Here is a 25,347-nt window from a genome sequence, read left to right as displayed (position 1 = left end):
CCCGGGCTCAGGGGAAGGCCTGGGGGGAGCCGGGGCCCCTAGGGGGGCACCGATGTGCGGCCTGGCCGGGGGGGAGCCGGGCAAGAGGAACAGAGGGCCCTGACTCAGGAGGTGGGGGGGGGTCACTCAGGTCCCAGATTCCGCCGCCAGCAGCTACTTCTGCCCAGAGGTCTCTCGGATGCAGGTTTGGGGTCCGTGCGCGGGCCTCTCTGCGCCTCCCCGGCTCCCACGGCTGCTTGGGGCAGGGGGCTGGGCCCGGGCCGATGTCGGGGGCCCCCAGAGGAGGGGGGTCCTGGGGCTCTGCGCCCAGCGCTCCCTCCCGCCTCCCCAGGGAAAAGGCCTGCGTCATCGACGAGGACTCCCACTCTTCAGCGGGCACCCTCGTGGGCCCCGGCGCCTCGGCCCCCCCCTCCGGCCCGGGCCTGACGTCGCCCCCTTACACGGCCACTCCCATCGACCACGATTACATCAAGTGCAAAACGCCGCGGCAGCAGGGCACGCCCGACGGTACGGTCCCTGAGCTCCGTCCTGCCTGTGGGGGGCGCCCTCTGCAGCCTCCCTCCGACCGTTCCCTCCTCGGGTCGCCGTCGGGCTGGGGCCTTGGTGAAAGGAGGCGGGTGGGGCGTGGGGGAGCCCCAAGAAGGCCGCTGCGCGCCCGGGTTGGGGGGGCCTCCCTGGGGCGGCCGACTCAGCGGCGCCTCCCTCCTTTGTCCAGAGAGGAGCCAGGACAGCAGCGCCGTGGCCCTGTCCGACTCCAGCTCGACCCAGGACGTCTTCAGCGAACCCACCAGCTCCCAGGAGAACTCCCGGAAGCCTCCCCTGGACAAGCGGCCCCCGGGCTCCTCGGCCGCTGCAGGGCCGCCGGGGCCGCTCCCGGAGAGGGGTGTGTGCGACGGGGCCTCGCCTGCCCTTTGGCCCCGGGAGCCCCTCCCCCTCACCCCGGCCCGGCCTCCCCAGGCTCCCTGAGACCTCCACATCTCCTACGGGGACACTTGTTCTCACCTCATTCAAAGGCATCAGCCGAGGCCCTGGCGCAGGACCCTGGGCATGGGGCCCCCTCCGGCCTCCCTTGCCCGGCCCCGGCCTCCCACAGTCCCTAGTTCCCTCGGGGCTCAGGGCAGGGCCCACCACTGGGGACTGGGTAGGGATGACTCGGCCTAGAGAGAGTGCTCACCGGGGGCTGTCCGGGCCCGCCCTCCTCCCAAAGGCCTTCTCCGTCCTCCCCCCCTCCTTCCCCTGTCCTCCCTCCCTCCACAGAGAGGAGGTTGGGTCCGGCCGGCGTCGGGTTCGGGAGCTGAGACGTCGCTTCCCACTTTCAGGCAAAAGCGAGGAGCCTCTGGAGAATGGGGAGTCCCTGCGCGCCCCGGGGGAGCCCGGGGCCCCGCGCGCCACGGCCGAGGGCCCGGCCAAGCCCGCGGCCTGCCCCCTGTGGGACGGCCGGAGGAGAGGCGAGCCCCCCGGGGAGCGCGGCGAGCTGGGCCAGCGGCTGCCGGCCGACGCCGAGGGCCAGCGCAAGTTCCTGACGGAGCAGTGCGTGGCCTCCTTCCGCCTCTGCCTGAGCCGCTTCCCGCAGCACTACAAGAGCCTCTACCGGCTGGCCTTCCTCTACGCGCACAGCAAGACCCACAAGGTGAGGGCGGCCCCCGGGGGCGGCAGAGGGCAGGGGCGAGAGCGGGGCAAGGGGCAGCTCCGGGGGCGGGGGGCTGCGCGGCCTGGATTCCAGCGTGGCCCCCCCATCACTCTCCCGCCACCTGCCTCAGTTTCCCCACCTGTACATTGGGGACGCTGCCCCTCCCCCCCAGCCAGCACACGGTAAGGGCTTGACAGGTGTCATGATTTGTCCGGGCTCTGCGGGGGAGGGCGGGGCTGCCTTTTCTCATCTGTCATTCTGAGGACTCCGTTTTCTCTCTTTGTCCTGGGGCCTTTGGGTCCCGGGTTCTGGGTTCTGGGGGTCTTTCCAGGCTTCTCCGCCGTCATCGCGGCCACGTTCCTTTGCCCTCATTTGCGCCACAGTGAAGCCTCGTTTCCCGGTCTGTTGGAGCTCGGGGGGGAGGGGGGAGCCTTTCTTTGTGACCTAATGGCGGGGTCCGCAGGTCAGAGGGCGCGGGTATTCCGGGCCCCCTCCTCCAGTCATCCTGGAGCTTTTCCAGATTGGTTGGACCAGGGCACGGCTCCACCACCAGTGCACGTGTGGGCCCGAGGGGCAGCTTTTTACACAAACAGCAGTGAGAGCTCCCCCCGTGAGCCTTTGTCCTCGGGACGCCTCAGCGAGCTTGGTGAGAGCGGGGCAGCCCCCAGCCCTGAGCCTTTGGTTTTTAGGTTTAACCTTTTTTTTTTAATTAAAGCTCTTTATTTCCAAAACACGTGCCGTTGTTGGTGGAGTTGTGAACGGAGCCAACCGTTCTGGAGAGCAGTCTGGAACGCTGCCCCAGGGGCCATCAGAGGGCACGTGCCCTTTGCTCCAGCAGCGTTTCTACTGGGCTTATACCCCAGAGGGATGCTAAAGAAGGGAGAGGGACCCGTATGTGCCAGTGTTCGTGGCAGGTCTCTCCGTATGGCCAGAAACTGGAAGCTGAGCGGATGCCCCCCGGTGGGGAGTGGCTGAGTAAATGGTGGTACATGAACGTTGTGTAAGATGTGAGGAGCAGGATGAATCCGGAAAGGCCTGGAGAGACTCACGGGCCCTGATGCTGAGTGAAACGGGCAGCACCAGGAGGTCGTTATACACTAACGACAATGCCCCATGATGCCCGATTGTGATGGACGGGAGATGCCTCAGGCCGCAGAGCCGTCCACCCCCAGAGGGGGTCTATGGGAGCCGAGCGTGACCCCGGCAGAGCATTCCACTTTCTGTTGTTGTCCGCTTGCATTTTGTTTCTCCTTTTTTCTTTTTGATTTTCTTGTGCAGCGCATTATTTGTGGAAATGTGTTTGCCCACGTTGGCTTTAACACGTTTTGGCATGGATACCATATATTGGATCACTTGCCAGCTAGGGGAGGGGTGGGGAGGTGGCGGAGAGGGGTCAGTGTTGAAAAATCCCCCGTGCATATGTTTTGTAAATAAAAGGCTCTAATATGAAAAACACATGCACGGATAGTTTCCCACACTCACCCCTGCAAAACCTGGGGGCCCAAATCCCCCCTGGGCCCACTCTCCTGCTCCCCCAGACCACAAGTGATCCAGTAGAGGGTCCACGTGAGCAGTTCCACATTTATGTCGTTGCACAAGAAACCAAAAGACCAAAAGCAAAAAAAAGAGAAAGAAAGCAAAAAGCAAGCGGGCGACCAACAGGTGAAAAGCCCGGGCTGCGGCCCACGCCCGGTTCCCCCCGGGCTCTCTGGGGGCCGACGGCCCATCCCCACAACCTTCTCCAGCCCTTGGAGCCCAGAGCCACCTCATCCTTCAGAATTCATTGTGGAATCCAAAGGCCTTTGTGGGGAGGGGGCTTGGGGAGAGGCCCCTGCCCAGAGGGGGCCCTATAGTGCCGGCAGTCAGGGCCCAGGGGCCGGGGTCGGGACGCCTGCCAGCCTTTTCCCCTCTCGGGGGCTGGAAAACGCTGAGCGCTCCCATGGTTCTGACGGGACCCCCCTCCCCCACACTCGGCCCCTGGGCCTCGACCGGGTCGGAGCGGGGTTGGAGCCTCGAGGGCTGAGCTTTCAGTGGGTGCAGCCCTGAACAAAAGGATGAAAATGCGGAGGGCCCCAGATGGTGTGAAAGAGGGGTTTTCTCCATCCCCCGACGGCCCCCCAGGTTTCCCGGGGCCGCTTCCGTGGCCCCATTTTTGTTCTGAGCATTGGGAATTGAAGAGCTCCCCTCTGCTCCTGGGGGCGGGGCTTGCCTGCGGGGGCGGGTGGGGGGTCTGAGGGCTCCACTGCCTGACTGAGCCAGGCCCCCCCCATCTCCTCCTCCCCCACAGAACCTGCAGTGGGCCCGAGACGTGTTGCTAGGCAGCAGTATCCCGTGGCAGCAGCTGCCACACATGCCGGCCCAGGGCCTTTTCTGCGAGAGGAACAAGACGAATTTCTTCAACGTAAGTAGCTGCTTCTGACAGGGAGAGGCTCGCACGCGGAGCCCTGGGGGGGGGCGGGGGGAGCGAGCCAAAGCGGTCCTCGTCTGCCCTCGGGGAGCTCGCCTTCTCCCTGGGAGACGCCGTCCTCGTGCGCGGGGCTGGGCGAGGTCCGCCTGGGCCTCGGTTTGCTGACCTCCAAAATGGGAGAGGAAGGTCCCCGGCCCGGACAACCAGGTACGGCCGCCTCGCTGAGTCCGTGGCACGAGGGATGCCGGGCGCCCGTGCCCAAGGTGCCCCCTTCAGGAGTTCTTAAAACCATCCCCCAAACTGTGGCTAACTGAAGAAAACTGAGAGGGGAGCTCCTCGGGAGGGGGGGTATCCCAGGGCTGAGAGGCCGAGGAGGGGGCGCTCAGGGTCCCGTCCCCACGACCTCCTCGGGCCTTCCTCGGCAAGCAGGAGAAGCTTGTGACCTGGGAAAGCCGAAATGGGACGGAGTGTGTCAGCCCCCAACCCCGGTGCGGGGGGAGGGTGGTCAGGGAGCCACCTCCCGGGTGAGCCAGCGTGGCGGGGGGTGGAGCTGCCAGCCGAGGGGCCGCCCTCTGCCCCCACATCCTGCCCAGGAAGGACTTCCTACAGTGCCACACTCGTAGAGGCCACTTGGGGGCGCCACTGTGGGAGCCAGGAGGGCACAAGTCCTGGTGAGGGCACGAGGGGGCGCCGCACCCAGGCAGCTTCCCCCGCCTGCTTCAACATTTTCGTCTGTAAAATGGGATCAGAGCAGCCGAAGGTCCCGGGACATTCTCTGTCCTTGTGGAGGTCGTTCAGACGTTGTGGTCCCACTCCCGAAGTTGTCGCGCGGGTTTGTGTGGGAGAAGCTCCTTCGCGCCAGTCTCGCGCCGGCCCCAGCGTCCCGGTCAGCCGCCAGCGAGTCCTCTGAGGTCGGTCGTTTCTCGTCCGTCCCCCTGCCCGGTCCGCCCCTCGTTTCTGTCCTTTGGCCCAGGCTCCCCCGTCAGCTAAGGGCCGAGGACGCTTCTGCCTCTTCCTTCTTTGTTCTTAAGAATCCTCTTTCTTGGGATTTGGGATCTTTTGCTTTTAGGAAAAATTCTGGCTAACTACGAAACAGTCCTGGCAGCGGCTTGACCGAAAAGCGCCGAATGCGTCACGTGACGTGGGCAGTGGCGCGATCCCGTCGGGGAAGCCTCCTCTGTCTCCCGGAGGTTTCCCGGTGCCTCCGTGGAGGCCCGGCCCTGTTCGGTTCGGTTCTGTGGTGGTCGCCCCCTGCTGCTCCGAGGTGGTTCCGTTTGCGGGCGCTTCCCTTGTCTTCGGAAGCTTCTCGCCCGGAGTTTCTTTGCTGCTTCTCCAGGGTTTTCTAAGTGAGCCCAAAGCCAGAACGGGTCGTTTGTCTCTGTGGATCTTGGCGATCGCTCGGCCTCGGGGCCTCGGGGGTCCGGCATCTGCTGCCCAGGACCCCCCAGGAAGCCCCTGGAGGGGCGGGGCTGGCTTCTGCTAGGAGGCCCCAGGACAGGAGCTCCCTGCTTCCTACGGTCGCCCCTTCTCCATTCCAGCAGGATATTGGCGCCTCTGGGGCCTTGGTGGGCAAAGAGTGAGCACCCATAAAGCCCCTACTGTGCGCCAGACTCCGTTTGGCTCGGCAGGAACGTGGGCTCCCGTGATCCTAACATCCCCCCTCCCCATCCTGGGAGATTGGTGCTGTTCTCAGCTGGGGAAGCTGAGGCAGGTGAACGGAGGCCCAAGTCCCCTGCTAGGGCCCCCCAGGAGGGGTCCTAGGCCTGCCCTGCGTGCCCCGAGGTACCCCCTCATGGACCCCCCTCAGGGCCATCGCTGGCCAGTCTGACAGCCCCCCCACCCGTGTGGCCCTCCCCCTCCCTGCCCCCACTCATTTCTCTCTGCGACATGGGGTCTGTGAGCCTGGGAGGCCGGGGGCGCTGCAGACGGAGCCCAGGTAGGGGGAAGACCCTCAGAAAGCCCCCAAAGTGGGATCTGGACATCAGCTCCCCCACCCGCCTCTCTGCATCAAAGGAGCACCTCGAATCCTGACGGGGGGGGGGGGGGCCTGTGACCACCCTTAGGCCTTGGCCTCTGGGTCTCCATCATCATGGGGAGCCGGCCTGTGGGTGCCCTGGAGGTCACACCTTCCTTGGGCACTGCTGGTGTGCCAGGCTGCCCGCCAGGAGCTCCCCCGTGGGCAGACGCAGCCCCTGTGCCCAGCACTGTGAGACCCCGAGCCGCCCAGAGGAGGGGGCCAGAGCCCGGGCTCGCCAGTGGCGGCCTCAGCATGATGGGCAGTGACTGGGCTACTGGGGAGGGAGGGAGGGAGGGGCACTGCCGGGGAGGGAGGGCACGGGCACTGCCAGGGGGGGAGGGAGGGTGCGGGCACTGCCAGGGAGGGAGGGAAGGGGTGGACACTGCCAGGGAGGGAAGGGGTGGGCACTGCCGGGGAGGGATGGAGGGTGCGGGCACTGCCGGGGAGGGAGGGAGGGGGCGGGCACTGCCAGGGAGGGAGGGAGGGGGTGGGCACTGCCGGACCCACGGCCGTCCGGCCCACCGAGGCTGGACTTCTCTGTCGGCTTCCCGGCCCCTGTTCTTTAGGCCTTTTTCGGCAGCGCCCCAACACTTCCCTTGGATGAGCTCCCCACCGTGGGGGGTGGCCTGGGGAGGGGCAGGGGCCGGGGGCGAGGCCTGGAGACTGAAGGGGGCCCCCGGGCCGCTGGGTTCCCGAGCTGAGCGGTGCCGACAGGATGTGCCTGGGCTTCCCTGGGGGGTGGGGGGAGTGTTTGGGGATCCTGCCTGTGCGGCCGGGGCTGCCCTTTTGCTTCCCTCCCTGCTGCGGGCGCCGCCCCCTTCCCCCTCCCCCTTCCTCCCTGCTCCCCGCCCGGCTGGTGGGGCGGCCCATGGGCGGGGGCCCGGCTCCCCCTTCCTGATTGGCCGCTGCCTCCCCGGGGCGGCCTGAAAGAAAAGGAGCCGAAGCCGAGGAGAAAGGGGAAGCCGGGCTCGCTGGCCGCTCGGGCTCCAGACTCGGGGTGCGGGCCGGCCAGGGTGGGGAGGAAGGGGAGCCCCGGGCCGGCCCTGGAGGCCCCCCCGCGCTCCTCTCCGGGAGCCCGGGCCCTGGGACGGGCAAGGAGCCGCCTCCTGGGATGGTGAGCTCTTCCTGTGGTGTTTGGGCCGCCCCCCAGCAGGGCCTCCGCTCTCCCCCGGGGCTGCCGCTCCCTGGCCCGGGTCCCGGGGCTCGGGTGGCGAGGGGCCAGCGGGGGATCTTGGGTGGAGCCGGAGGGGGAGAGGAAGCTCAGGGAGGGGGGCAGAGCCCGGCCGCCGGCGGGGTTTGGGCTCCCAGCTGCTCGGGGCGCCCGGAGGCCCCTTCCCTGGCCCGGCTGCTCGGTGGGGCTGGGGCGCCCCTTCTTCACAGGCCAAGAGTGGGCTGAGTTCGGGACCTGCTCGGGGCAGACAGAAGGGGGAGCTCTGGGCCTGAGCAGTGGAGCTGGGCGTTCCGCTGGAGAGCTGCCCGGCCTGCCCCGGGGCTCGGCCCCTGCCGGGGCTCCCTCCTCAGGCCCCGCGGCCGGGCTCTGCTCCCGCCCGAGGTGCTCAGGCTCCGCTCCGGGGAGGGAGGGCTAGTCCCCCAGGGGGGCCGGGCCCGGGGCCGCCTGGAGGGGCAGGATGGACCCGGGCGTCCGGGCCCGCAAGTCCCAGCTGCCCTTGCCTGCGGCGCCCTGAGGTGGGGGGCGGGGCCGTTACGCCCCGAGAGAAGGGACTCCCTCAGCTTCACACCCGCGCTGGACTTGAACTCGGGTCCTCCTGACTCCAGCTCTGGGTGCCCCCGTGTGGTCTAGGGAGGAGCCAGGAAGGGCTGGGGGCGGGGCATGCAGCTGATTGGCAGGTGTGCCGGGTCACGTGGGGGCGGGGCCCCTGCATCTGGGCTCCATGTGACAACAGGGAAGGAACCAGGCCGGCTGAGGGGGGGGTCAGGCCTCCCAACTCCCGCGAGTGCTCCCCCTCCCCCGCAGACCGGGGCCCCTCAGGGGCAGAGCGCCTCTGTCAGAAGTCTGCTCCCTTGCCACATGTTGTCACACAAACCCCCCAAAATGCGCCCCGGACTAATTGGGGTCTGGCCTCCCTTTCCCTTTGGGCCCTTCCCCCCAGCCCTCGAGGCCAGAGGTCAGAGGAGCGAGGCCCCCCTCTGCTTTCTGCAGGAGGGCGCCGCCTCCAAGAAGCCCTCCCTGGCTCCCCCGGCCAGAGGACTGGAAGAGGAGCAGCCTCGGTGCCGGGGGCCCAAGGAGGGGAGAACGGGGTGGTGTTTTCCGGGGGGGGGAAGGACTGGGCCCCCAGATCTTTGGTGGGGGAGGGTCCTGAGGGAGCCTGCGGGTGATGGGTCAGAGGTCACGGAGAGCAGGAGCAGACCGGATCCAGACACAGGTGCCCCTGTCTAAGAATATGCCGGAGTGCTCAGGGATCTGGGGGAGCCCCGGCAAATGGGGGCTGCAGCAAAAGGTGCTGCTCCCCCGAGTCTTGGAGGGAGACAGAGGCGCCTGTCGTGGGGCTGAGGGGGATCGCGGGCCAGGGGAGGGGGAGGCCCTGGAGTTTGGGGGGGTTTGGGTGATGAGTCTGGGGCTATCAAGGGGCTGATGGGAGGTTGGCGGATCCCCTAGGGACTGGTGAGGGACCGGGGCGCCCTCAGGAGAGGAAGGGGTAAGGCCCGCTGGCGGGGCCTCGCTCCTCGTCCCCCCGGCCCCGGCACTGGGGAGCGCCAGCTCGGGCCCCGGAGGCGGGAAGCCCTCAGATCCCGATTGACCGAGGTGATGATGGGAGGCTCCGAGCGCCTGCCGCCAATAAACAAGGTCCCAGGCGTGGGGGGCGCTCTGAGCAGGTGGGGAGGGCCCTGCCCCCCTCAGGGGCGAGAAGAGCTGCCCGGGGACTGGAGCAGGGGGGAGGCTTCTGCCATCCAGACCCGGCAGCTTCCCTGCAGAGGCCCCCATGGGAGGGGGAAGCGGCTCTCACTACCGGCCCCTCTCTCAGGCTGCCGCCAGCAAGGCCCCCAACCCCCTCGGGCTTCATTGCCCCTCTTCCTGCAACGTGTCTGGCCCGGCCACCGGCTCCTGCGCCCCCTCGGCTGGGAAGGGAAGGACCGCGCTCCCCCCCCCCCCCCCCGGCCCATCCACCTGCCAGGGCAGCCATTTGTCTCCGTCCATCTGTCCCGGATCCTGCCTCTGGCCGTCTGTCCCGACCGTCCACCTGACTATCCATTCTGCCGGGCTCCCACCGCAGCCTTGCCCTCTCCCCGAGGCCCTCGGGACCTCCCTCCCCACAGCCTCTCTCCATCCCCTCACCGGGACGTGCCTCCTTCAGAGGCCACTTTCTGGGCACCCGCTCTCTGTCTCGGTCTCCCCCGTAGCCTCCCTCCCTCTGCCCCGATTCTGATCACAGAGATCCTTCTCTTTGCCGCGGGCGGCCCCTCGTGCCCTGGACCCCCCAGGAGAGACCACCGCCCGCCTGCCCATCCAGGAGGCACCGACCGCGAGGCTTCCCCCAGAAGGTCGCCCGGAGGACGCTCACTTTTTCCAGCCCCCCAAGCCTTCACCAAGAGCTGGTGCTCCCTGTGCTCTCACAGTCAGGGGAAGCCTCCCCGGCCCCCAAGTCGCCCCCCTCCAAGCCCCCTCTAACACTTCTGGCGCGTTTAGCCCACCGTCGGCCGTGCGCTTTCCTGCGTCGTTTCCCTCCGCGCAGACTTCTGGGAATCTTTGAGCTGTTTGGAAGAGGGGAAGGGAAGGGGCACTTATTAAACCCCAGCTGTGTACTGTACGGCGTGCCGAATGGATTCTCGGGCCTTCCCCCAGTGGGACGGAAGCTCTTGGCGGCCGGGGCCCCTGCGTGGGGCGGAGGAGGCACTTCTGTTTAACCCTGAGATCCCGGGACCTTGGGAGCTTCTGGGCAAGAGTCCGGGGCTTCCCGGGGCGCTCAGAGCTGCCTCCGGATACTGACTCTGGGCAGGAGCCCCAGAACCAGAAAGTGTGGGCTCTCTTCTCTGCTCTGGGGGGGGTGCTGTGCCCACCCGCCCTCACGGGCCCGCCTCGCTCTCTCTGCAGGGAATCTGGCGCATCCCGGTGGACGAGATCGACCGCCCCGGCAGCTTCGCCTCTCACATGAACCGCTCCATCGTCCTGCTGCTGCAGGTGCTGAGCCAGCTGAAGGATTATGGGACCTTGCTGAGGGTCTCCTCGATGCTGCAGAGGACGCCCGACCAGGGGAAGTAAGGAGGCTTCGGCCGCCGTCCGGCCATCTTGGGGGGGGTCTTTGTTCTCTGCCTTTGGGACCATCCCAGGGCCCCGGGCTCCAGGAGGGACCGCCTGAGTTTGGGGGTTGCCGGAGGCTGTGGGGGTGGGGGGGCGCCCTGGTGCGGGTGCAACGAGGGATGGGGGAGAGACGAGTGGGAGGTCAGGGCCGGCGTCCAAGCCTCCCGGCCACAGATCCAGGGCCCCGCCCGCCCTCCCAGCATCCTTGTCTGTGTGTGGAGCCCATGTGGGAGCAGGCGAGGGAGAGAGGGGGAGGGGAGGGGTCCGGCTCTCAGAGCCGTCGGTGGGCGCCGCGCCCTGCGTCAGCTTGGGCTGGGGAAACCTGTGCCCCGGCCTGGCAGCTCGACGTTCGGTATCGCTGCCCCAGGAAGTACTTGCGGGATGCGGACCGCCAGGTGCTGGCGCAGCGGGCCTTCGTTCTCACCGTGAAGGTGCTGGAGGAGACGCTGAGCGAGCTGGCGGAGGTGAGGGCAGCCGGGCGCCGCTCTTGTGTCCGTCCTGGCCCAGGTCCCAGTGGGGGAGGCTCAGCAGAATGACCCCGTGCGCAAGGAGCTGACCCTGGTGCTTTCAGAGCAGCCCCCGTCCTGGGCTTGTCCTCCCCCCGTCCCCGATGTACCCCCTCGCATCCGTAAAGATCGTCCCTCCCTGTGCCCCGGCCCCAAATCTCGGCCGATGAGCCCCGGCTCCTCTCCTTCCCAAGCCCACGGGCGGGTCCTCGGCTGCCCCCCCAGCCCCGGCCCCCGGCCGCTCAGGCGCACCGTGACCTCGCGCTGCTCTCCCCCAGGGCTCAGAGGGCCACAGGATGACAACAGACGTTCCCAACAAGCCGAGCGCCGAGGACGCTAACGAGGTCCTTCCCAAGAAGCTGGCTCTGTCCGACGGCGGGGGGAAGGGGGCCGCCCCCCAGTACGGCCCCCTGGCCGTGGACCCGGCCGACCCCGGCACTCTGAAGGAGCGTCCCTGGCTGGTTCCCCCGGAGCCCATGGACCTGGAGCCAGAAAGGTTTGACGGGGCCATCCGGCGCCCCGAGGCAGAGAGGCCCCCGGCCGCGCGCACCCCCAAGGACCGAGGGCCGGACGGGCGCCCCTCCGAGCTGTCCCTGGAGGAGCTGAGCATCAGCTCCCGACAGCCGCCGCCGCCGCCCGCCCCCACCAAGGGCTCGGGCCAGTCGGCTCCGGAGGAGGCCGGGCAGAGACCCGGCCGGAAGAGGAAGTTACTGGACGACCCCGAGTCCGGGAAAAGCCTCCTCCTGGACGCTTACCGAGTCTGGCAGCACGGCCAGAAGGTCATGGCCTACGACCTGGGGAGGATTGAGAAGATCATGTCTGAGACCTACATGCTGATCAAGCAGGTAAGGGGGCGGGGCTGCCTTTGAGACTCGGGGCCCAGAGGATGAGCACGGAGGGCTCAGTGCCCACTTTGGGTTCTTAAGCACCCTTTCATCAGAAGCCTTGGCTGGAGCTAGATCCTGGGGGGCACCTGGGCTCTCCCCCACCCACCTCCTCATTCCGGGGCTGCGGGAGGAGGGTGGGAGGCCGGGGGATCCCCGTGGAGCGGGGCCTCCGACAGCTCCTTCCCTCTGTCCAGGTGGATGAAGGGGCCGCCCTGGAACAGGCAGTCAAGTTCTGTCAGGTGCACCTGGGGACGTCAGCCCAGCGACAGGTAAGGAGGCGGGGGCCGGCCCCCGAGCTTGGCTGCTCACGGCGACCGCTGGCCGGGCCTCGATGGCCGGCTGAGGAGAGAGCTCCGTCTCCACGGGAGTCGGCCGGACAGGGCAGGAAGGGTGGGAGAGGCTGCAGAGCTTGTTATAGAGGAGATCCCGTCTGCTCTTCGCTGCAGCTCTGGGAGGGCCCGTGTCACTCGTGGGTAGACTGAGGCAGGCAGCAATGAAGTGACTTAGCGGGCTTACTGCGAAGCGCAGAAGCGTCCGAGGCAGGGTTTGAACTCGGGCCTTCCCGACTCCGGGCCCGCCTGGGGCCACAGCTGGCCTCCTGCCTTCAAGGAGCTTCAGCAGAGGTGGCGTGACGGGTCCGGGTCCCGTAGTGATGCTCCCGAAGGTGGAGGAGCCTCGGGTGTGATGGGCCTCACGGGGTCGGGCCTGAGTTTGAATGCGGAGGCTCGTGAGGGGCTGCCTGCTGCAGGCTGTGGGCCTCAAAGGGGCTGGCCTCCCAGAGGGCCTCCTTGGGCCAGACTAAGGACTGTCAGTCTGGATACCTCCCTGGGTGGCGATGGGACCCCAGGGCACTGGAGGGGCACCCCCAGCTCAGCAGAGATGGGCCTTGTAGACTGTGCCCACTTGCTTTCGCAGTTCCATCGACACTTTCTGTGTCCGCCCAGTGTCTAGAGCATAAGGTTCAAGGTCAGCCTCGGCCCTGGGCCTCAGTTTCCTCATCTGTAAAGGGAGAGGATTGGACTCGACCTGCAGCTACTTTCTTGTGGTCTCCCCCCTCGAGCCCCTCCCTAACTCAGTGATTTTCCCCGGCGCTTTTGCTGTCACGTCCCCTCCCCGTCTCATCTCCGCTTCTGCATGCGCGTGACCTGCCGCTGTCTCTGCGTGGGCTGAAAGGCCCTCCCCCTTCCCCTCTGCCTCCTACATGACGCTTTCGCTCACCTCGCATTGAGCTGCTTTGTGTTCATTTGGGTTCGACTGTCTTTGGCCTCTCAGGGTCTCCATCCCGTGGCAGTCTTGTGTCTGTAGACAGAGTGATATGTCTGAGGGGGGGTGGGAGGCCTGGGCCAGCCAGACAGTGTGGTGTGTGTTGGGCCTTTGTCCTCCAGAGCCTAGAACTTGATCAGCCCAAGCTCTCGAGGAGGCTGTGGGTGGCACTCTGTGCCCATTTTTCAGTAGAGGAACTGAGGCTCATAGAGATGAAATGGCTCATCCATGGTTGTGCCCCTAGCAACCAAGTGCGGGGGGTGGAATTGAGACTTCAGGTCTGGTGGACCAAGGGCCAAATGAGGCAGCGGTCCGTATCCCAAGCTGCAGGGTACGTCAGACTGCAGTGGGGAGTGTTTATGGGGGAGGAATAGGAGCCAGTCAGTGTCACAAATCATAGAATCCCAAGGTTTCTGTAAGAGGGGCAGAAGCTCGGCACCTTCCGGTCTAGCCTAGTCGGGTCAGAAAGTTGGAAATGAGGAGAGGGACCATCCTGAGAATGGGAGACAACCTGTCCGCAAGCACATCCTGGGGAAGAGTCTGGCAGATTGTCCCGGCTGCCAGAAGCATTGAATGGGGTTTGTAGCCAGGCAACAATGGACCAAAAATGCCAGGTTTGATCCTGGAGGTCATAGAAAGTACTAGGAACTTAGAGAGTTGAGGGTGATGTGGTCAGTCTTTTTTTAGGAACATTTCTTTGATAGCTGAATGGAGGATAGCCTGGAGGGGAAAAATACTGAGGCAGGAAGGTCCCTCATCCCCTCCTCACTCCAGCAGTTACCACAGTAGTTCAGGTGTGAGGTGAGGATTTGCAACAGGGATGGAGGCAGGATTGGAGAAGAAAGGGAGCACATGATCAAGAGAAGTGCATAGAGCTGAAACGGACCAGAGGTGGAGCAGAGGTGAAACGGACCAGAGGTGGAGCAGAGGTGAAACGGACCAGAGGTGGTACAGAGGTGAAATGGACCAGAGGTGGTGCAGAGGTGAAATGGACCAGAGGTGGTACAGAGGTGAAACGGACCAGAGGTGGTGCAGAGGTGAAACAGACCAGAGGTGGTACAGAGGTGAAACGGACCAGAGGTGGTACAGAGGTGAAATGGACCAGAGGTGGTACAGAGGTGAAATGGACCAGAGGTGGTACAGAGGTGAAATGGACCAGAGGTGGTACAGAGGTGAAACGGACCAGAGGTGGTACAGAGGTGAAACGGACCAGAGGTGGAGCAGAGGTGAAATGGACCAGAGGTGGTACAGAGGTGAAACGGACCAGAGGTGGTGCAGAAGTGAAACGGACCAGAGGGGAAATCAAAATCAACAGACCTTCATACCATATTAGATATGGGGATGAGAAGAGAGGAAATGAAATGGTTGCCCTTCACTAGTGATAGGGAAGATGGGAGGGGGCAGTTTATGGGCCAGGGGAAAGTGTTGCCTTTTGCAGCAGTTGCTTGTCCTGAGTGGAAAAAATACTTCCTCTGATGTCTAGTATCAGTATGGCTTAGACTCCAGGTTACCTTTGAAAAGTGTGGTTGGGAAGAAAAAAACCGGCTCCCAAAGCATATTGTGACTGTCATGACAGTCCTTTCCATGGCTGGGGGCAGGAAAGTGAAATGAACTAAGTCGTGAGAGAAAGAGCCCTAGTCTTCCCTCTTATTGGGAGGCTCCTCACTCCTCCAGCTGCATCCTGCCCATCCCCTCCTTAGTGTCCCCTAGGGACTGTGGCTCTGCTGGGGTTTCCATGAAGGCAGGAATGGGGGACAGCAAGGCCTGGTGCTGCTCTCCCTCCTCTCAAAGACCAGCCATTTTGTTTGCTGTTGCTCTTCCCAGTTGCCATGACACCCCCTCTCTCCTGGAGGTGGACTTGTGGGCCTCATTAAAGCCGCAGTTTGCTCCCTCTGCCCGCTGCTTGGAGCAGTCGGGACTCACACAGAAGGAAAAGACGGGTTTTAGCCTTCCTTCCTGCCTGCCTGTCAGCCTTCCCTTTTCTTATCTTTCTCATCCTTTCCTTGTCTCCCTTTTCTTTCCAACCCTTCCTCCCTCCCTCCCTCCCCTCTTTTCCTTCCTTCCTGCTTCTGTCCTTCTTCCCTCCTTCCTTATCTCCTTCCCTCCTTTCTTTCCTTCCTTCCTTCCTCCCTCCTTTCCTTCTCTCCTTCCTTTCTTCCTTCTTTCCTTCCTTCCTTCCCTCCTTCTTTCCTTCCTCCCTCCCTCTTCCCCTCCTTTCCTTCCTCCCTTCCCTCCTTCCTTTCCTTCCTCCCAACCTCCTCCCTGTCTCCCTCCCTCCTTTCCTCTCTCTCTTCCTTCCCTCTCTTCTTTCCCTCCTTCCTCCCTCCCTCTCTCCCTCTTTTTCTTCCTCTCTTCCTCCCTCCCTCCCTTCCTCTCTCCCTCTTTTTCTTCCTCTCTTCTTCCCTCTCTCCCTTCCTTCCCCTTCCCCCTCTCTGCTCCTTCCCTCTTTCTTTTCCCCTCCTTTTTGCCTCTGGCATCCCTGTGTCCGACCCCAGGTGGAGTCCCATCCGCACCGTGCGTGTGCGGGAAGACAAGGTCTGTGGGTGAATGGGTGACGCTCTGGAGGTTGGCTTACCTGGCAGGTATTCAAGGTAGAAGAGGCTGGAGGGGGCAGTGCTGGGGAGGGGAGGCAGAGCAGGGCTGGGGACGGATGTGGACAGGAGGCAGGAGGAAGTGGGAATGAGCCCTGCTCTGAGTGGTGGGTTTGGGCGCCCGCTCGCGCTCCCCCCGCAGGTCAGGCTGTGTTGTCCCGGCCCCGGGGCGGCTGCGGCGCCCCCCTGTCTCCCCCCTTTCTCCCCCTCTCCCCCCCCCCCCCCCCCGTATCTCACGGCAGCTGTGCTGCGGGGGGAGGAGGGAGCCGGGAAGCCGCCGCCATCTCTTGTAACAAAAGCATGAAGCCGGGGCCTCTGCAGTGCCCCTCCCCCCCGGCCATGGGCGCTGCGCTCGGCGGGCGGCTCCTGGTTTCCTTGGCTCCCCACCTCATCGGTTCACACTAGTCTTCCTGGGCTTCTCGGCGTTTCCTCTCTTCTCGCTGCCCCTCCCCAGCCCGTCCCCTCCCGCTCCGGGCTCCGCTGCTCCGGAACGTTTCACGGGGGAGCTGGATCTTTCCCTTTTGGCATCGCCCGCTGGAGTCTCCACCTCTGCCGTCCCGGCGGTCACGTTCGCCGCTTACCTCAGAGCCGTTGCGAGGGGCGCCTCTCCCCGCCCGCGGGCTCGGCTCCCGGACTCCCGGCCCCTCGCTCCACGATCTCGCTTTCCGCATTCACGTTCTGGGGGCGGGCGGCAGAGGGGCTGCTTCCTTCCCGCCCTCCCCGTGTGCAGAGGCTTCCCCTCACGAGATCGCCTCCCTGTCGTCGTCCCCGCTCTTTTGGTGGGAAGCCTTGGGAAGCCTTGGGAAGAGCCGGGAGCGGTGGCCCAGCGGGTCGGCTGTGGGCAGCGGGAGAGCGAGCGCGTGAAGGGCCCGGCTGTGGGGCGCCGCGCGTGGGGCTCATCCCTCCTCCCGGACCGCTTCCCAGCCCCGGCCCCTCTCGCCTGCCGGCGGCCAGGCCGGCTCTGACTTTGTCCTCGACTAGCCCTTGGGGGGAGGATCAGTGGCACGGGATAGATGCGAACCCTCGTCCCATCCTCGCTGGCCGCCGGGCCTCCCGGCCCCCGGTCCCTGACTCTGGGGTGTGCGGCCTCGACTCGGGATTGGGGAGAAAGCTCAGGCAAAGATCCGCTGTCCGAGGCTGGAAGGTGTGGCGATGGAGCGAGGGGAGGAGGTGGGGGATGGGCGCTGGCCTCGAGCATCCCAGATCCCAAGACAGGGCGGGTGCAGGAAGGTACTTTGGGGGTACCGGTAGAAGGTCCTGGGTCTGAGCTTCCAGGGAAGGCCGGGAGCTTTGTGGACCCTGCCAGGGTCCAAAGGCAGCAGGGAGCTGCCTGGATGTGAGGAGGAGGTCAGGCTGAGAGATGGGGATCTGAAGGAGACCGGCGCCACCCTCCCACCCCCCTCTCAGGACCCAGGCCGGAAGCCGGGGCAGGGGCTCCAGGTCCACGGAGAAGCCCTCACTCGGTGCCTGTCTGTTCTTACTTTACACCGACTTCTCGCCACTTTGCTCCTCTGGTTCTCCAATCCTTAACAAAAGAGAGCGAACGGGCAGATGATTCCTCCCTTTGTTAAAGAGAAGGAGCAGGGAGAGGCAGGAGGGAGCTCTCCCGGCACCGTGGCCCGGGCGGTTCCCTTCTGCTCTGATTCGGCCTGTGCCGGGCATGTGGTTCCGTCAGAGCAGAGTGCAGGGCAAGTGTGAAGTCCACGCTCGCTGCAGTGAAGCGCGTTCCATACTATAGTGTCAGGAGGACCCGAGTTCTAACCTGACCCCAGATCTTCCCGCTGTGTGATCCGGGCAGGTGTCCTTACTCTCACTTGCTTCAGTCTCCACATCTGTCGAATGGGCCTCCCTGGCCCTTAAAAACCACAACCTCGAGCTAGAGTGACTGTCCTCCCTGCCTCTTCTCTGACCTTCCAAAAAAAGCTTCCGACATGAAATCCCCCACCTCACAATCGGAAGGAATGAACAAGCATTCACTACTTAGCGTGTGCCATGCCCTGACCCACGGGGTCCTTCCTGCTGGGTCCCTGCACGGAGCCACTTCAGGGTGAGAGAGTCACCAGGACAGCGAGTCTTGTCTTAGGGCCCCGGCTGACACACCTTTTCCTGGGAGTGAAGAGTCGGTTAAATTGTGGTTCCAGAGCTGGGACTGGGGGCTTAAGCCGGTTCTACTCCGGATGGGGTGAAGAAAGACACTGAGGTAGTCACTCCTCGCTTTGGGAGTTCCAGGCACGAAGGGGGGAGTCCTGCGTGGAGGCTGATGCCGTGGCTAGGCGTGAATGGGGTTTGGGGGTTTCATTATTCCTCCAGAACTGCCCCCTCCAAAAGTCACCGGGGATCCCCGAGTAGCCAAATCCCATGGCCTTCTGTCCATCCTCCTTCTTGAATTCTTCGTGGCCTTTGCCACTGTGGATCCCTCTCCTCCTCCGAGGCCTTCTCCAATCTCTGCCTTCTCTGCTGGGTTTTCTCCCAAGTCATGTCTCTTGACCCTGGGTATCCCGAGGTACAATCCTGGGTCTCCCTTTTCTCCTAGGAATCTCATGAATTCCCTTGCTTTAAATGATCATCTCTGTCCGACCTTTAGATGCTGGTTTCTCAAGCTCCAGTCTCCTTTCCAGCTTCTATTGAATGTTTCCAACAGGATGCCCAGAGACATCTCAAAGTTCATCATGTCTAAAATGGAACTCATGAACTTTTCCCCAAAATTGCCCCTTCTTCCAAACTTCCCTGACACCCTCCTCCCATCCCTCAGGCTCTCAACTTAGGAGTCATCCTGGATCCTTGCTCTCCCTCATCCAATCTGGGGCCAACACCTGCCCATCTCATCTCTGCACCATCTCTGGCCCGTTTCACCTCTCCTACATCTCTGGTCCATCTCACCTCTCCTACATCTCTGGTCCGTTCTCACCTCTCCTACATCTCTGGTCCATCTCACCTCTCTACATCTCTGGTCCGTTTCACCTCTCCTACATCTCTGGTCCGTTTCACCTCTCCTACATCTCTGGTCCGTTTCACCTCTCCTACATCTCTGGCCCGTTTCACCTCTGCACCATCTCTGGCCCATTTCTCCTCTCCTACATCTCTGGCCCGTTTCACCTCTCCTACATCTCTGGTCCGTTTCACCTCTCCTACATCTCTGGCCCGTTTCACCTCTCCTACATCTCTGGCCCGTTTCACCTCTGCACCATCTCTGGCCCATTTCTCCTCTCCTACATCTCTGGTCCATCTCACCTCTCCTACATCTCTGGTCCGTTTCACCTCTGCACCATCTCTGGTCCATCTCACCTCTCCTACATCTCTGGCCCGTTTCACCTCTCCTACATCTCTGGTCCGTTTCACCTCTGCACCATCTCTGGCCCGTTTCACCTCTGCACCATCTCTGGCCCATTTCTCCTCTCCTACATCTCTGGTCCATCTCACCTCTCCTACATCTCTGGCCCGTTTCACCTCTCCTACATCTCTGGTCCGTTTCACCTCTCCTACATCTCTGGTCCGTTTCACCTCTCCTACATCTCTGGTCCGTTTCACCTCTGCACCATCTCTGGTCCGTTTCACCTCTCCTACATCTCTGGTCCGTTTCACCTCTCCTACATCTCTGGTCCGTTTCACCTCTGCACCATCTCTGGTCCATTTCACCTCTTTTCCATCTCTGTTTCTTAGAATCCCTGGTTTGTCTTGAGACTCAGTTCAGATTCTTCTTTTAGAGCCTCTCTGGGCCCCCTGGTTTCTTCCTCCAAACTGATTTTTCTGTCTGCCTTATGGGTTTCATATTTGTCTCTACATCGAAATGTCGTTTTCCCAGAGGAATGTACAGTTCTTGGAGGGTCTGGCTACGTTTCTTTGTTTTTTCCTCTGCCCCAGGACCCAGCCCCTCATTGGCTTCTGGGGGGTGAGACAAATTTGCTACACTCCTCTAGAGGGCCTGTCCGGGATTACCTGGCATATTGGCAGTCACTCAGACCAGGACTCGGGTCCTGAGGATACGTTTGTCACTGAATCCTCCCGTCCCCTAATCGGGAGCCGAGGCAGGAATGGCCTGCAGCCATGGGGACGTCTGTCTGCTGTCCTAAAGCCAGCTCCCCAGGACGCCGTCTGGATGGAGCCCTGGCTGGCAGCAGGCGCTGTCTGCTCAGGACCTTGATCCTGCTCCGGGCTGGCAGAGGACAGCTCACCTTGGGCTGGATAAGTCTATGAAGGGTCTTGAATACCCAAAGTGATTTGGACCCTTCGAAGGCACACGAGCAGGAAAATGACTTTGCCCTCTCTAAGGTGGATGGGCTTCCCTTTGCGTGAGTTGGGGAGTGCCAGACCTGGAGCCCCATCTAGGAGGAAGAGGGTGGAGCCAGAGGCAGCTTGGGGGTGCAGTGGTGAGAGCCCTGGGACTGGAAGCAGGAAGACGCTGAATTCAGATTACTTCCCCACCATCTGCCTCAGTTTTCTCAGCAATAAAATAAGAATAACAGTAGCACCCTTATCTCAAGTTGAACTAACGAGGTAACATTTGTAAAGTACTTGCTCGCTATTTTCTCTCTCTTCACTCTCTTTCTTTGCACCTCCAGGCCACAGGGGACACCCCCACCACACCTAAGCCCCCTAAGGACAGCAGAGAGAGCTTCTTCTGGGCCACCGCGACGGCCTCCCCGGCCCTCCAGCCTGCACCCTCAAACCCTGACACGGCGCTCCCTGACGTCTCGCCCAAAACCAAGCCGGCTTCCGCCTCCAAGGATCCCGAGGCCCTTCCAAGCATGGCTTGTCCGGCTCCAGGTAAGGCAGCCCTGTTGGCCAGCCTGCCCACCTCCCAGCGACTTCAAAGCATTAGCGCGGCTGGTTCGGAGTCGTCGGAGAAAAAAGTGACCCACCGATTGTCAGGTAGCCTGCCCTGGGTCCTGGCAGAGTGGGCCCTGCCTGGCCGACCTCTCAAGGGAGCCCCCTGGGCCATACTGACATTCCCAGAATGCTCAGAGATTCGCAGGCTGGACCCCAGGCCTGGGGACACAGGGACAGAGAATGAGGCAGGGAGCTTCCCACAGGGCCCCGGGAGCACAGAAAATCTGGGCAGCGCAGGTAGAATAGACGCAGGCGGCGCCAGGTAATTCTGCCCGTGGCTCACGCAGGACCAGGGAAGGGCCCGGCCAGTGCAAAGGCAGAGGTTCTCCAGGGAGGCCGTTGAGGAGGGGGTGACGCTGAATAGAGCGGGGAGAGACCGAGGCGAGCAGGGGAACGGGTACAGTTGGGGATGCCCAGAAGATAGCTTCGGGTTATCCAGGGTACGGCCGAGGTTACAGAACCGGGAGCCCGGCAACGGCAGCCCCTGCGAAGACTGTGCCGAGTGTGAGGCCCTCAGGACGGGGCCGGCGAGAGTGGCAGACCCCCGTGGGAGCCGCTGAGAGCAGAGGGCCCGGGAGGGAGCTCTGGGAGAACGGGGGGCACCCCCGGTCCAACAGATGACTGAGAACCAGGAGCACAGGCCGGGGGGCGGGGGTTTCATCCGTAAACCTCAGTGTCAAATGCAGAAGAGTTGGGAGGACACCTGAGAAAACGGCCTCTGATTGGCACAGAAGCCTCAGACTCGGGGCACGGTTGGCAGGACCCGGGGCTCCTCCGTTCAGACGCCCCAGGCCAGGAGGTTCTCCCTTCCACGCTGGGACAGCTCTCCAAGCCCAGTGGCTTACCCCAGGCTCTTCCTGCCCCTCCCCCAAGGCTGAGCAAAGGGTCCCTCCCAGATCCCGTGGAGCTTGTGGTCCACTGAGCCCTCTCTCGCCATAAGTGCTCATCCTGCTGTGGGGGAGGGGGGGGTGGAAATGAGGGGTTCCGAGCGCCAGTCGTGTGCCCGGGGCCGGCCCGGCCTCTGCTTCTCCCTGGGTTTGCCCTCTATCCCTTCAGCTGCACTTGGGGGCTCGGCTGCCAGGCCCGGGGGTGAGGAGGGTCAGGCCGTCCTATTCAGCGCCGGCGCCTCTGTCTAAGCAGGACGCGGAGAAGTTCGGCCATGGGGGCCGAAGATCCGAGAGCTCTCGGCCGGGCCTTGCCCCCCCGAGCCGCCTCGTCCCCCCGGGCTCCGGGTGCGGGCTGACTCGCTCTCCTCAGGGAGCCCCTTCCTGCACGACAACCCTCGGCGGGGGCCGGGCCTGGCTGCAGGTGCCTCCCGGGGGTCTCCTTGCTAGGGGCGCCCCCTGTGGACCCTCACGGCCACTCGGTGGCAGAGGGTCGGGTGCCCCTTCCGGTCCGCCCGAGGCCGCCGAGCCTTCCTGACGCTGCCCGCTTCCTCGGCCCCGGTGGGGCTGACGGGCTCCCTGGCGACCCTTTCTCTCCCTCGCTCCCCCAGGGCGAGGGTCCTCGGGGGGCCGGGCCCCCGCAGAAAATGCACGCTGTGCTCTTTGCCCACGGGACGGGGGCCGTGACGCCTTGGATTCTTGTCTGGTGGTAGGGGAGGAGCCGGCGGCCGGCGGTCGGAGAGGCGCCTCGGGACCTCCGCAGCAGGACGCCCACCTCGGGCCGCAAGTGGACCCGGCCGCGGCCCCCACGCCGGACCCCGAGCTCGGACACGCCGAGTCTGTGAGCGGCGCCATGGCAGGACGTGCCTGTGCTCAGGGTAAGGGACCCCTCTCCGCTGGCTGTGGGTGCGGGAGGCCCGAGGCCCCGTCCTGGGTACCTCCCAGCTCCCGGTCATTGTGCCCGCTGTGTGCCAGGCGCTGGCATGGGGAGGAGGACATGAGGCATCTGCGCACCAAGAGCTGCGTGCCAAGCGGCCACACATTGGGCAAACGGGGCCGGGCAGAGGGAAGGCCTCCCGGAGGAGGTGGGAGAGGACGGGAGACCGGGGCAGGAGAGAGGGCTGGGAGACAGCCCTCAGGGGGCTCAGAGGGCGCAGGATGGCCTGGGCGAGCGGAGGATTCGGGGAGGGGGGGTGGAAATGAGGGGTTCCGAGCGCCAGTCGTGGGCCCGGGGCCGGCCCGGCCTCTGCTTCTCCCTGGGTTTGCCCTCTATCCCTTCAGCTGCACTTGGGGGCTCGGCTGCCAGGCCCGGGGGGTGAGGAGGGTCAGGCCGTCCTATTCAGCGCCGGCGCCTCTGTCTAAGCAGGACGCGGAGAAGTTCGGCCATGGGGGCCGAAGATCCGAGAGCTCTTGGCCGGGCCTTGCCCCCCCGAGCCGCCTCGTCCCCCCGGGCTCTGGGTGCGGGCTGACTCGCTCTCCTCAGGGAGCCCCTTCCTGCACGACAACCCTCGGCGGGGGCCGGGCCTGGCTGCAGGTGCCTCCCGGGGGTCTCCTTGCTAGGGGCGCCCCCTGTGGACCCTCACGGCCACTCGGTGGCAGAGGGTCGGGTGCCCCGTCCGGTCCGCCCGAGGCCGCCGAGCCTTCCCGACGCTGCCCGCTTCCTCGGCCCCGGTGGGGCTGACGGGCTCCCTGGCGACCCTTTCTCTCCCTCGCTCCCCCAGGGCGAGGGTCCTCGGGGGGCCGGGCCCCCGCAGAAAATGCACGCTGTGCTCTTTGCCCACGGGACGGGGGCCGTGACGCCTTGGATTCTTGTCTGGTGGTAGGGGAGGAGCCGGCGGCCGGCGGTCGGAGAGGCGCCTCGGGACCTCCGCAGCAGGACGCCCACCTCGGGCCGCAAGTGGACCCGGCCACGGCCCCCACGCCGGACCCCGAGCTCGGGCACGCCGAGTCTGTGAGCGGCGCCGTGGCAGGACGCGCCTGTGCTCAGGGTAAGGGACCCCTCTCCGCTGGCTGTGGGTGCGGGAGGCCCGAAGCCCCGTCCTGGGTACCTCCCAGCTCCCGGTCATTGTGCCCGCTGTGTGCCAGGCGCTGGCATGGGGAGGAGGACATGAGGCATCTGCGCACCAAGAGCTGCGTGCCAAGCGGCCACACGTCGGGCAAACGGGGCCGGGCAGAGGGAAGGCCTCCCGGAGGAGGTGGGAGAGGACGGGAGGCCGGGGCAGGAGAGAGGGCTGGGAGACAGCCCTGAGGGGGCTCAGAGGGTGCAGGATGGCCTGGGCGAGCGGAGGATTCGGGGAGGGGGGGTCCTGGGTGGGCCTAGTGACCTCTGAGGGAGAGGCAGCTGAGGGAAAAGGGGGCAGGGAGGACTGCAGCTTCCAGGATGCAGAGAGGGGGCCGGGAGCGGGCAGGGGGCTTCACGAGTAACCCCGGGGTGGGCGGGGCCAAGCCCTGCACGTGTTCACGCTCCCAAACGCTGTGCCGGGCATAGGCCCGCCACCTGGGCGCTCACACAGCCTCCCTCCCATCCCACCCCGGCCGGCCTCCTCACGTCTCCTTCTCTGCGCCTTTGCCTGGGCGGCCCTCGGACCCCCTGCTGGGGCCCAGCCTGGCTTCCTTCAGGGCTGGCTGCAGCCTTTCCCCTGGGCTGTGGAGCTGGGGGGACCCCAAAATGAGCGGGCGGCCTAAAGTCACTTGGGTTGCAGAAGGGAGCTCCTTTGCCCTCCAGGCAGGGCTGCCCCTTCACCTGCAGGCTCTGCTTTTTCCTCAGCCTCCGGCTCAAAACCTTCGGGAAGCCTGGCCCCTCGGGCAGAGCCCCCCCGGGTGAAAGCCCGCCTCCTGCCCACCATGCCCAAGCTCGTCATCCCCGCCTCCATCTCCAAGTTCCCCCCCGAGATCACCGTCACTCCCCCGACCCCCACCCTCCTCTCCCCCAAGGGCAGCATCTCCGAGGAGACCAAGCAGAAGCTAAAGGTAAACGCAGGGGAGGGCCAAGGGCAGGGCGCCGGGGCCGCCGGCAGGAGGGTGGGCACGGAGGCTGCCGGGCTCCCACCGGGCCGGCCTCACCGTTGGCTCCCCCTCGCCCCTCTCCCCCTCCCCAGTCTGCGATCCTGAGCGCCCAGTCCGCGGCCACCGTGAAGAAGGAGAGCCTCTGCCAGCCCGCCCTGGAGATCCTGGAGATGTCCAGCCAGGAGTCGTCCCTGGAGAGCGAGAGCGACGAGGAGGACGACTACATGGACATCTGAGGGGGCGGGCGCTGCCCACTGGGGGGCGGTTTCTATGGCGCCCGTGCCGAGGGGTCGGGGGGCTGTTCCCGGGGGAAGGGCTGGTTCCCCGGTGCATCTTTTTGTACTAAGCGTTAGTTTTGTAAGGCGGCGGGGGCAGAGGCGCCGAGACCGGCTCGAACCTGGGACCACGGGGGCCCGGGTGCGTCCTGGTGGTGCCGGCCCAGAGCTGGGCGGGTTTGCTTTTCTAATAAAGTGGAAACGTGCGATCACGTGTGGCTGCTTGTGGCTGGGTGGGCCCTTCCCCGAGACGCGGGTTAGCCTCTCCCAGAAGGAGAGTGGGAGGGGACCGCCGGTGAGTGTTCCCCGAGGGGGAGCCAAGATCTGCCTCTGGGGCTCCTGCCACCGCCCTTGCCCCCCAGACCCGTCCGGACGGCCTTGCTCCTCTGGACGCTCGGCCCGTGGTCCCCCTCCGGCTTCTCGGGGTCCCGCTGAGCCCCCAAGCAGAAGACCCCAGGCCCGCTGATTCTTGCCATTCTGATTACAGCCCAAGGACTCCTGAGCTTGGGGGCCACTCAGCCCCCAAGATCTTCCTGGGGACACCTTCCCGCCCCCTCCCCACCCCAGTGCTCAGGAGCTTGACGTACCAAGTGCCGGACTTGACATTCGTTCCCGTTGAATTTCAGCCTGTTCGTCCCCCAGGGGGTCAGCCAGCGCCCTCATCGCCTGGGGTCGAGTGTGGACCCTCGTGGCCCTCCCCTGGAGACCTCCCGCCGGAGGAGCCGGGCCACAAACGAGAGCCCCATGATGTGGCCGTCCACCCTTGGGCCTGTGATTGCTGCACAGTGTTCCCTTC

At 64.8% G+C, this 25,347-nt stretch overlaps 1 protein-coding gene across 4 annotated transcripts in view; it reads left to right on the top strand.

Moving 5' to 3' along the window:
• CABIN1 (calcineurin binding protein 1) overlaps positions 1-24,758 on the top strand; it is a 63,400-nt gene extending 38,642 nt beyond the window's left edge. For 3 of the 4 annotated variants that reach the window (XM_051973383.1, XM_051973384.1, XM_051973386.1), the window contains 12 exons: positions 332-507; positions 716-883; positions 1,320-1,630; positions 3,918-4,031; positions 10,106-10,269; positions 10,680-10,776; positions 11,097-11,663; positions 11,900-11,974; positions 20,119-20,323; positions 23,094-23,258; positions 24,038-24,240; positions 24,369-24,758. In XM_051973383.1, coding sequence (XP_051829343.1) covers positions 332-507; positions 716-883; positions 1,320-1,630; positions 3,918-4,031; positions 10,106-10,269; positions 10,680-10,776; positions 11,097-11,663; positions 11,900-11,974; positions 20,119-20,323; positions 23,094-23,258; positions 24,038-24,240; positions 24,369-24,512 — 2,389 coding nt within the window. In that variant the 3' untranslated portion in view covers positions 24,513-24,758. Of the gene's footprint in view, positions 1-331; positions 508-715; positions 884-1,319; positions 1,631-3,917; positions 4,032-10,105; positions 10,270-10,679; positions 10,777-11,096; positions 11,664-11,899; positions 11,975-20,118; positions 20,324-21,983; positions 22,149-23,093; positions 23,259-24,037; positions 24,241-24,368 lie in introns of all 4 variants that reach the window. The other variant, XM_051973385.1, reaches the window with a different exon arrangement.
• The last annotated feature ends 589 nt before the right edge of the window (positions 24,759-25,347 follow it).

The sequence above is a fragment of the Antechinus flavipes genome, chromosome 1 (assembly GCF_016432865.1).
Source record: "Antechinus flavipes isolate AdamAnt ecotype Samford, QLD, Australia chromosome 1, AdamAnt_v2, whole genome shotgun sequence".
NCBI classification, from domain to species: Eukaryota; Metazoa; Chordata; class Mammalia; order Dasyuromorphia; family Dasyuridae; genus Antechinus; species Antechinus flavipes.
The sequence above is the reverse complement of the archived record's forward strand: the minus strand, read 5'-3'. Positions and strand labels throughout refer to the sequence as shown.